Source organism: Sebastes umbrosus, chromosome 7, assembly GCF_015220745.1.
Source record: "Sebastes umbrosus isolate fSebUmb1 chromosome 7, fSebUmb1.pri, whole genome shotgun sequence".
Classification (NCBI taxonomy): Eukaryota; Metazoa; Chordata; class Actinopteri; order Perciformes; family Sebastidae; genus Sebastes; species Sebastes umbrosus.
This window is the reverse complement of record NC_051275.1, coordinates 9,220,948-9,233,202: the sequence shown is the minus strand read 5'-3', so window position 1 is coordinate 9,233,202 and position 12,255 is coordinate 9,220,948. Positions and strand designations below refer to the sequence as shown.

General features: G+C 38.9%; 1 protein-coding gene across 1 annotated transcript in view; it reads left to right on the top strand.

Annotated features, from left to right (window-relative positions):
• LOC119491725 (seizure protein 6 homolog) overlaps positions 1-12,255 on the top strand; it is a 177,419-nt gene that overhangs the window by 153,021 nt on the left and 12,143 nt on the right. The window contains exons 10-11 of the mRNA XM_037775926.1: positions 5,343-5,539; positions 9,293-9,487. Of these exons, the coding sequence (XP_037631854.1) occupies positions 5,343-5,539; positions 9,293-9,487 (392 nt within the window). The remainder of the gene's footprint in view (positions 1-5,342; positions 5,540-9,292; positions 9,488-12,255) is intronic.

The following is a 12,255-nucleotide window of genomic DNA, read 5'->3' as shown; positions in this document are numbered from 1 at the left end:
TGCCTCCATGCCGGCAACAGCTGTGGCCATTCTTGTGAACGTGATAACTCAGAAACTCAAAAAAGATTTGGCACAAACATCCACTTGAACTCAAGGATTAGATCTTGGTGGTCAGAGGTCAAGGTCACTGTGCCCATAACTCAAGAACTCATACGCTAATTTTGACAATTTCACACAAACATCCAATAGGATGAAATGATGAAGTGATGACATTTTGGACAGACATGGATGTAAACTTCACTGGTTGAATATATAACATTACCATATATATTATATATATATATATATATAATATATATGGTTCACATATAACCGTGAGGCGGTAATTCTAGTTTTCTAATTGATTTTACACATCGTATTCATGATGTCTTGCAGGAAAAACACAGAGCAAAAAAAGTAGTTGTAGTAGTAGTTGTGTCCAACTTGACCTTTTGAGGACTCTTATCACTAAATGACAATATTTTTGCCAATGACAGTTAATTTTGTTTATTTTATTCCAAACTATTGTCCCCTATGTTTGAAAAGAGATATTGTATTTCCTTATTGTTGATGATATGTTACAAAAGCCCAGGTTCCCAGGTGGTATCTGAAAGCTGAGATGAAAATCATTTTCAAGGACAAAGCACTAATTTACATAATTCTAATTTTGTACAGTCTGTACTATGTAGGGTTATATTAGTTGTTTGAAAACAGAAAACTATTATTCTGAATATGACAGTATTCCAAATTTGATACGGGTCATGTAAAAAGCATATTCTGTTTGGATATTGTGAATTACACTTCATTCTGCAAGGAGCATTTTCTGATTACGACATGTGGGATATGACAATATTATTCGAGTTTTAGGAGCATTCTTTGCATTCTTTACAGCGCATTCAGAATCTGTGTTTTTACGGCAGTTTGCAACACTACGGCCCCACGGCTTCTTGCCCGTTTGCGGCCAGCTCTGTGTTGTACACAAACCCAACTAGCCAACAGTTGATCCAAGCCCAAAAGAAAAGCTCACATTTCTGGTCGGAGGGAGAAGCACACCTATTTTAATATTCATTATGAAAGACTTGAATATCTACAGGTTTTTGGATATGTGCAAATATTGCAACGTCAACCTTTTCAAGAAGGTGGTTGAAGGAATGAAAGAGGGAGGCTGTGTTCGCATGGTCAGACAAGTCCGCCACCGGTTCCGTTAATTGTAGTATGGATAGCTGCATGTAAATGGGAATATTAGTGGATTATTCATTTTCATTAGCCGTGTGAACAGCTAAGTAAGAATATTGTCTTTTTTTGGAATAAGGGCAAGAACCGGAACCTTTTGTGTATGTAAACGTAGTCGCTGTTAAGCAATTTGTTAAAAAACTTTAGAATATCAATAGATATCTGATCGATTTAAACATGTTTCATCTAAACGTCTTGTGAAAAAGAAAAAGTGAAACTGACATGTGTCCTGTAAAACAATCAGATATTCAGAAAAGTGTAAATAGTTCCAACCTTTCTCTTCCTGTCTTTCAGACTTTTGGAGAGACGGAAATAGCAGACCATAAAGTGGATAGTTGGGGTAAAATGTGTTGGCAGCTGGTCCCGGGGGCCAGGCCAAACTCAGCCCTGTTTTTTCAAATTGAACTAAATCAAATTAGTGTCAGGGAATGGAGGTTGTGATTGATTTTTCTCTACAGATGCACTGCAGAGCCGCACAAAGCCTTGTTTAGCCTAATCACAACAAATTTGACGCCAGCCGACAATATTTCTCAATCTGCCTCGCTCTCTGAGCAGGTGAGAGGCTTTATCCGGTAGCAATCAAATAAACATGGAACACAATGAGTTTAGTAGACGGCGCACTCATTTTACTACACTTGTGAGGACCACCTTCAGAAGGATGAAATCCCTATCAAGGTGAAGCCACCTTTTCAGGTCTCGCCTCTCATGATGTGATTTTAAGAGAAGAATTAAAGGTTAACATTATATTTCAACTGTTTAGGTGAAATTTATTTTAGGAGTTTATGGGGTTACGGTTTTCAGAGACTGAAAACCGTAACCCCATCAAGCATCAACATTGAACTGATATTTTGAAATGAAAGTTATTAAATAAAGGAAAGGTGAATGATTCCATTTTGTAGTTCTTCGCAGTAGTTGTTACTACGAAATCAACACATTAAAACCACCGACAGACTGAGTCAAATCTTTGGTAACACTTTACAATAAGGACCACAAAAATGTGAGTAGTTACTAAAGGGAACAAATGAGGAACTAACTGCTAATGAACCTAACTCCTAATCAAATTTTATAGAGGAGCAAATGATTAGTTAATTAAAAAACAATATCGTTAATGAGTACTTCTCTAATAATTCCTAGGACTATATAGTAGATATAGTAGATTAGTTACTACAGCACAGACTGCAGATCCTATTAAATGAATAATTAAAAGAACCGTGTGTAGCATTTAGGGGGATCTATTGGCAGAAATGTAATATAATATTAATAAGTGTGTTTTCTTTGGTCTATAATCACCTGAATATAAGAACTGTTGTGTTTTTGTTACCTTAGAATGAAGCTGTTTATATACAGAGTGGGTCTTCTTCAGGGAGATGGCCGCCATGTTTCTACATGGCCCAAAACGGGCAAACCTAACTTTTCCTACTTGGGGCCGGATTCAAAACATTCCGAGTTAACCCGTCAGCTGGTAAACAAGACACGGGGAAACCTCTGTTGGTCTTGAGGAGCTGCAGCATTTATTTCTGCACAAACTGCAACTTCCACTGAACATTCACTTTATATTCTCAGAGCTAAACTAGCTCTGTCTTCTGCTCCACTCGCTTATACACATTCGCCGCCACTTTCTCTCTTGCTTCACCACTCACTTCCCACGTACACACCAAGCGGAAACCTCTAGTGCTGAGCAGTGAAGCCAATGGGGAAGCGCCAAAACCTGCAGTTCATCAAACGGCCACTTGAGGCGCTGGCTCCAAAAGGGAGTCACTCCCAATAGACCCCTCCATGTTAAAATGCCCAACTTTACAGCAGAAATAAACATGTTTACAGCCTGTTACAAAAAACGGTGTTGGTCTCTATAGCTAATTTACCCTTTCATGACAACTGTACGGGGGATGAATTTTTATATAACGCACCCGTTTAAATTATATTAAGGCTTATGTATGTAGCTGATGAAGTTGAAGTTGATTGCTTTTACTCTTGAGGCAGGACCAAAATACATGCCAGTCACAAGTTTGGACCAGTAGACTAATTCCCTTCCCTGTTAAATACTGGCCCTGGTTTACATTTGGATCAGGTTATGTTCAGATCAGAGGGTTACAGTTAGGGTTTGAGAATCGATTTATTCAGTGGAAAGTCCTTACAAGTGTAGTAATACAAGTGCTAGTGAGTGTGTAGCTAGACATGCATCTACAGCTGACAGAGGACTAATGGTTCTGCCTGTGGAAAGACAAACACTCCCCACTCCAGTTGTCGTCTGCTACACAACCTCACTCATATTCCTGTCAGTTCTTCCAGTTTTGGTAGAAAAAAAAAAGAAAAAAGCCAAAAATAAACATTTCATCCTCTGTCAGGCTTTGCAATGTGTCGATTCAATCCACGCCTCTTGAACCTTTGATTTTCCGGCATTCCCATAGTGATTAATAGCTCAATCTCAGGCTGGCTAATGAGTTTTATCAGGAGCCGCTGGTGATTAATTAGCAACAGCAAAGAGCATGTCACTGCTTTATTCTGGCTAAGCCATTTCTTCCATGCTCTAAATCTTCTCTCTACAAAGAGATAGCTCAGCCCCAGGTGACATTTTTAAACAGCTCTGAGGTTTGTAGAGTTCCAGCTTTACAGGCTATATAACAAATACAGTACATGGCCTTTTAACAGTGGAACTGTGACAGTAGGTGTGGTTATTCAGCATGATTCATGTTGATTCATTCATCTCATAGGACCCTATTTTACACCTGGAGCAAAGCGCGTGCAGCACAACTGTCATTGCTAGTTTCAGACCGAGGCATTTTCACGCCCAGCGCCCACGTTGTGTAAGTAGCAAATGTACTTGCGCCCATCTGTCAAAAAAGTAGTATACTTCTGTGTATTAGAAATGTAATTTAAGTATGCAAAAGTTATTACAAGTATACTTTTACTTTTTGTGCTTAAAGTATATTTAACTAGTATTTTTGAGAGTGTAACTTCAAATTAGATGTCACTAAATTCAACTTCAATGTACTAAAAATAAATATACTAATTCTGTAATACTTAAAATGGTATTCCAGTGTACTTGTAAAAAAAAAATGTACTTAATTGTAAGTGTATTGTAAATTATACTTAAGTGTACATTGAAAAAGTATACTAGATTGAAATACTTATACTGCTAATTTAGTGTACTTATAAAAGATTATAATTATTTTCAAGTCCCTTATAATACTTTACTTATAATATTAGTATTCTTTTTTTAAGTGTGTTTCACTTAATTAGAAGTGTATTTAAGTTTACTTACAAAAAGTGCACTTTAATATAAGTTTATTTTAAGAGACTAAATACAAACCCTTTGCCCCTTGCGCTTTACTTTGCGCACAGGTTATGTGCCGCTTAACTAGCAAAAGTGGAGTTGAACACGCCCTAAATGCACTTGCGCCATGCACTTCAGACCATGGCCTATAGATAGTTAAAATAGGGCCCTTAGAGGGAAACGTCTATGTCTGTATGCATGAGTGCTGCGTGTAGTGTGAGGTTGCATGGGTGAAAACAAAATCAACAATTCAGTGGTGAAAACAGAAACTTGTGGCCAGAAAGGAAGAGCTTTTTAGTAGGAGAGCACCGTGCCCAGGTTCCGCCAACTAGGGCCATCATCACCTCCAGATAGGTCTGCTGCATTAAAGACAGGCTGAAAAGCTCCATGATTTTTCATATTTATAAAATCTCACCTTGTCGATCGTCACATTATTATCCTGACAGTGGTTTCCTCCGGAGCAAGGAAACACGAACTGTTCTGCCCCTTGTGAATGATGTAACAGTCTGTCTCTGTAATAAGTAACCTTGGTCTGACCTGGAGTTGTCGTGGCCCTCTTTGTGCAATTACTGTCATTTTAAAAATGCAAGAATCTCTCACTGGCAAAAGAGGTGTGTATCTGTAGGCTGTGTACATAAGAGCTGTTCAACCTGAAGGTTGTGAACACGCCATTCACTACAAGAGAGAGTTTAAAGGTGATGCCAGAGAGAGCATGTGAAGTGTATTTATATCCATCTGTGTTTTATGTGCATAAAAACCCTAAAAGGAATTTAATGAATACCACCAAAACGGTTCTAAAGCTGGTTAAAGTGGACACTAGATACGGATTTGATTATGTGTGTGCTTCCTGTTTCAGGTTGAATATTGGGAAGAATGACCTGTTGACCTTTTATGATGGAGATGACCTTACAGCTAAAGTACTGGGTCAGTATGGCGGATCAAAGTCCCGATTTAAGCTTTACACCTCCACCGCAGACCTCACCATCCAGTTCCAGTCTGACCCTGCCACCAACGTCTACGGCTATGGCAACGGCTTCATAGTCCACTTCTTTGGTAAGCCATAACACCATTGCTCAGAGATAACTCAACCACTTAGAGATTTAACCCTTGGCACTCATTCATCAGAGAGCTCTGCCATCTACTGTTTTGCTGATATTATATATATATATTCAGTATCTTTACATTGGACTATTTTCATGTCAAGTATTCAGTATTAAGGCAGTGACCCTGTAAGGCCCTATTTTTATTGGTGCAAGCACAACAACAAGTGCAAAGCGGTAGGTATTGAGCGCACAGACTGTGTGGGCGTCTCCAAGCGCACCTGCTATTTTAGTTCATAAATGTGCAGCGACCCAAAGTGCAAAAGGGCTAAGTGAAGTTGAGTATACAGTAGTGTTGATTAATAAATACACTCTCAGCCAGTCACATCCCTGGTCTCATAGCTGTGAAACAGCCGAGCCATGCCATATTACTCATAATTCTACTGTATTTCACATCATAAATGGTCACATTGTTTAGTAATTGAAGTGACAGCAACATTTGCACTGTAATGTATTTCAAAACTAAAACATGAAACATCACCTTTACTAAAGGAGAAAGGAGGAATTACAATATATGCAGGATTAATGAGCCCCCAGCATCTAAATAAACACCTAAATAAATGTCTGACTTTCATGCAGGAGACCGGAGTTGGCGTCTCACAAACACAATCGTAGAAAGTGAGAATTTTAAGAATGCTGATTTTAGATGTGAAATGTAGTCAATTAATGTAATCTAGGATTTTTATGGAATCGTAATATTGACAGGAATCTGTTTTAATTAGGACTATCAATTGATTAAAATATTTAATCACGATTAATCACATGACTGTCCATGGTAAATCGTGATTAATCGCAAATTAATCGCACAGTTTTTATCCGTTCAAAATGTCTCCATGACTTCTTCCATCCATCCTTCATGAATTTTCTATACAAAGTAAAAACTAACATTGTTAATTCTTCCTGCCTGTCGTCCGCCATGTTTTGAAAGTCATGTTTGATCGCCAGGGATTTTGCGAGATTTCCGTGTTTTTTTTTAATGGGGACTCTTGTTGTTCATGAATGAATCTGTTAGTGTGTGGTGTGCTCTTTTGGGCCAAATCATTGCTCTCCACACACTAAAGGAACAGAACTGTTCAATTGCAAACAACATGTCGTTATGTGTGGTTTCTCTCACATTTCCAAAATCTGTTAAGATCTGACAAATCTTTTAAGCTAGGCCACCCACATCCTGACTCCAGCTCTGTGCTTTTACCGTGCATCTTCTCATCTCCTGCTCGGTGAAGTATATTTCTCAGAATGTTGAACTATTATTTGATGTCAAGTGTAAATTAAGTGTAATATTGTTCAAATGTATTAGTGAATTCTCCCTATTCTTCCTACAGAGAAGTTAGAGGAATACATAGATGGATGGAAAGAGAAAAGGTAGCAAAGCAGTAGATTGGAGAGTAAAAAGGGAAGTTAAGCAAAATGAAAGAGAGGAGGAGGGAATTTGTTTTTTGCAGGTATATGGGACTTAAAAATGGAAGCAATAAGAGGCTGTCCGTTGTGTTGGCGGGGCCTTTCCATCAGCACCGCAACCATAGCCAGCACACTACATATGATAAGAGTTAATGAATTCAGAGGAAAGGAAAGGGCTACAGAATACAGATGATCGACAAAGAGGAATAAAGGAAGGGAAAGCTTTTATTACGGGTTTTTCATGAATCTCATTGGTGGAATGTAAACACAAGACAGCAACATGGGCAGGTGTCAGAGAATGCTGCTTTTCTAGCGTCCAAGTGCAATTATTTTGGTGTGTTTGTCCAATTAGACTCCTAAGCAGAGGGCCTGAACCTGCTGCTGTGTGCCTGGGAATGAGCAGAGCAAAGCCAACAGGCCTGGCTGGTTACAGTCACCCCACTGGAGAGCTCATCTGAATTGCTGGAAAAAATAATGCCCCATGAAGGCATCCCTCAGTTTCAAGCCCCAAACCAAAATATATCTTCATGGAACATTTATGCTCTCTATCCAGGCAGATGTCAATTGGAAAAGCGATCAATAGAACATTAATGTCTTATTATCATTATAGCATTTGACAATTTTGACTGTGTGATTTTGGCCTGACTCAGACAAAAGTTAACTACCCTGAGAGACACGTCGTAAAATCTCTGATCGTTAATCCATAACAGTGATCCTGAGAGATATCTACTGGCAGCAAATTAGAAGTTAGGTCCAGATTATTTTACAAACCCCCATTGAATCATGACATGAAATGAAATTGTTAGCACCCTTAGACATGAATACAGAGGCCTACATACCCAACACATTCTCACTCCCAACTCGTCAAGTACCGCCGCTTGGTCAGTGGACATATGCTTCAAACTATGACGCTCTAGGTACCCTTCTTGCCACCGTTTTGGATGTGTTAGGGACAGCGTGTCACTTTTGTTACATGCATAGTATCTTTTCAAAATAGGCCCTCGTGTTCACAGGAAACGTACAGTTTATGCTTGTTACACGCATACAGTCTCTTCAAAATGAACGTCCAACATAGGTTTTGTTTTTAAGTTTACTTTTGCAACAAAATTACTTGGTTAGGTTTAGGAAAAGGGCTAAAAGAAGTAAGTTCATTACATAAAATAACTATGTATGTTACGTAACCGTTAGCAAATTACTGAAGTTACGTAACAAAACTACTGTAAAATAAGTCAACGCCAAAATTAAAATACAAGACAATTAAACATAACAGATTTAAAAACATTTAAATTTTTTTGACATACCACAGTTATGTGTATACTAAAGTTAGTTACATTTTTTCACAAGCACTAGATATATCTATTTATCCATATATATATTTACACAGTGTGTAGGGGACTTTCAGACAGTCAAGAAATGCTTAAAACAAAGTAGTTCACACAAAAAATAAATAGTTGTGTGAAGAATGAAAAAAGAAAACTTGAGAGAGAAGCCACAAGCCCACCAATTCTGACGTTAAGCAGATACAGGCCAGTTTAGATCGCCTCTGACCCTTATGTTTGTTTGCTGATATGTGAGGTCAAAATGAGCCTTTTATTGACAACAATCTGTCAATTCATTCTTCAGTCTTTCATAACATTATAATTGCTGCTTTTTTCCAACATTACCCAATGTTTCCAACATGAAAACTGAAAATTGAATAGATAACGTGTGTTTAAAGATTTTTTCGATGTTTTAAGATTTAACATCAACTATCAACTTTAAGCAGCTTCAGCTTAACAAGATTGAATAACTAAAACCCAATTATTAAAACCTAAAACTTAATGTTTGACCCACTTGTGGTGCTGGGGGTAAGACCATCGGATCATCAAGATCACAAAGGCTCATCCTCTAAAGAACATCTGCCTGTGAGACAAGAGATATTTTATTTTTAATATTGATATTTTGGCGAGTGGGTGGCTCTAAAGGAAAGCTCATGGATCATACAGAATGGAAAGGGTTGATCCTCTGCGGAGCATGAATGTGCCAAATAAATTGCATGGCAATGTGACACTTACATTTAGCTATTTCTTGTGTACCAATAGTAGAGAAAAGGCCAGTAAGTAATTGAAAATATCAGGAATCATCCTCAGGGGACAATGAATACCCAGAAATGTCCTGACAATTTAGCCAGCAGTTAAGATTTCTTGCTATGAATCAAAGCGTTGGGCAGACAGAGACTGATTGACTTACATTAGTAGCTTTATGTCCACAGCTTCCTTTAATCACTCAAACCTTACATTAATTTCCTAATTTCCTGTCTCCCTCGTAGAAGTAGCTCGTAATGACACCTGCCCCGAGCTTCCAGAGATCTCTAATGGCTGGAAGAGTACATCTCACCCCGAGCTGGTTCAGGGCACCGTGGTGACCTACCAGTGTTATCCTGGTTATCAGGTGGTGGGCGCCGAGCTGCTCATGTGCCAATGGGACCTCACCTGGAGCGGTGACCTACCAAGCTGTGAGAGAGGTTAGTACAAAAACCACCGCCACGACTACTGAATGATCTACTTGAGATGATACAAGCTTAGTAACAGAGAGTGTCCATCTTGACTTTAGCACCAACAAGGAAACACATGTAGGAGGTCATATTGGTACATCATTTCAGATAAATCTAACTAAATTAAAAAAAAAAATGTATTCAGTTTTAATTTTATTCAAAACGTATTCTTGAGCTTTGGGCCATGTCAGTTATCCTTGACAATAACCTTGGGTCCAATCCCAATGTCCCCCCAACAGCCTTAAGCCCTGAACCCTCAGGGACTTAACTGACATCACCTGGTAAATGCTTTGAGTGTGAGAGATTGCGAGGGCTTGAAATGGTATAAATACGAATGGGACAGCACTTTGCAGCGACACATCATGTTACCTTGACGATGCCAAAACACATTTTTTTTTTATGTTTTTTTACTGCCTGATTTGAATGTTGTCCAGGCTCTTGCCTTCCAAATAATCAATTTACTCAAAACTAAAAGAAATGGTTGATGAATAAACTAGGTGTGTAATATAGCCTATGCTTACATTACTCTAATTTCATGTGTTTTTTTATGTGCCATCTTAAATCCTTAATTTTAATGTAGCCTAATGTTTCTGTATACTGTCCTCTGTGTACCTTTGCAAGCTGTGAATTGTGGATGATTCCCTCAGGCAAAGTCTGCAGACTTCCAGAAAGTGTTCATAAAGGGCTCAAAATGTCTGCCAGGTAGCCCTCAAGCACTTGACGATGCAGTGGGAAACTGTAAACCCTCACAGACTTTGCAGGAACGCGCCTCCAAGTCCGTGAATCCGTGAGAGTGGACATTGGGATTGGGCCTATAAGTTATTTATCAATCATCAAACAGCTCCGTCACCTTACAGGTAACTGTGTAACGCTGGCTGTCACACGACAGGCAGAAACCCACAAGTACGACTCAAGACAGCAAATTAAGAGCAAATCCAAAAGCTGTCATCTGATAAACCAACATGCTGTCATCCCAACTCTTCACATACTGACGCCTTGGCAGACCCCTCTGCGTCACTTTTTGATCGCATTAAACACGTGTTTAATGTTGTGAATCAAACAAAACATATGCTTATTAATAGGCAACTCACGCTTTAAACTACGTCACTACACTCCTGGTAGCAGATGGGTTTACATTGTAGTTAATGGAAAGCCCAGTGTGTCGCATACTGGTGCTAAAGGCTGGCTTGTGCGGTGGTAATCTGTTTGACAATCAGTAAATCAGCACTTTAATGTGTTGTGCAGTAAAATGTTCAGAATTCCAAGGCTATGTCTGAAATCACTTTGTATATGCTAGCTACATGTAGTCCACTGTATTTACCCTGACATTTTATTAGCATGTCAAAATTAGCATTATGAATTTATCCACTATGTAGTCCACTCAAAAATTCCCATGGCATGTACATTACAAATTACAGTCATGTTTCAGTGGACACAAAATAATGATTTGTGTTTGTGTGTTCACTATGCATATACTATGGACTGTCTGTTATATACTGTAGATAATGCTGAATGGATGATTGAATGAATGAGGGAGTTTTTATTCATAGCTTGGTCACATAGATTTTCCACCACGCCACATATGCAAAACCTAACTACAGTAATGCAGGACAAGAAGAATGACAGATGGTTTCTCAGAGAGACACTCTTGCATAGTAGTCACATCGGATCTACATCTAAACCCTGAAACCAATTTGTAATCGTACAGCAGCCATTTCAGGAAATGAGTGAAAGCAAAAATGAAGTGACTTTGCAAAACACGACTCATCAAATCTACAAGTCTGGTTTTCATTAGGTTATTACACACACACACACACACAAAACAGTAACCAGCCCCACTGGCAGTAGACGGGGACCTCGGCTCCAGCATGGCTGACTTCCACCCTGTGTTTCTGGCCTAGCTGGCCCCTCTCCTGCTGGAACCACAACAGGCCTGACTGGATGCCGGGACAGACACAACTCATTTCTTAATCCCGCCTCTGTGGGCTCATGTAACCTGGCTCAGACAGACAGAGCTGGACTATCTGATATTTTCTTTACAAACAGAGGGCCCCTGATGATGAGGCTTTTAATGCTCTGTACTGACCTCCGATGCAAGCAAAGTAGGCAAAGCTTCTGTTATAAGATCCACGTTATATCTACAATTTATATGACAGTGTAAATTGTATTTTTACAGCCTGGAAAAAACACATTCAAAAATCTAAACAATACAGCATGCTTGGTAAAAAAAATCAGCAGTAATGTAAAGTATATGTGTGTATACAGTATACGTCAAACACTGGTATGCTCTTTTAAAGCTGCAGTGGGTATAGAATTGGAGCAGACATGGTTAAAAAAGGTTATTTTTTATAAAATGATCTATATAACGGACTATATACTCATATTGTGACCCGGAAGCCATGTTGAAATCTCTTGAGGAAATAACAAGCACCGCCCATCAGCCGGAGCACAGCCAATAGGAACGCTCTCTCTGACATTACCTGTGATTGTCCAAAGTCTCCCATCACGGGCTAGATTTTTAATGTATTCACTTACTGCAAATGTTTATTTTTGTGTTATATTATAATGTCATCTCAGTTGATTCTGTCTTGTACACCTTCATAAAGCTCAACTGGTTTACTCATATATTGGTACATCTTTACCTTTTCACGGACCAGCTGGGTTGGTAAACATGAGTGTGAATTGTTACAGTTTGCTGATGTTGAGTTGAGAACATCTCTCTGTCTAGGTGAGACAAA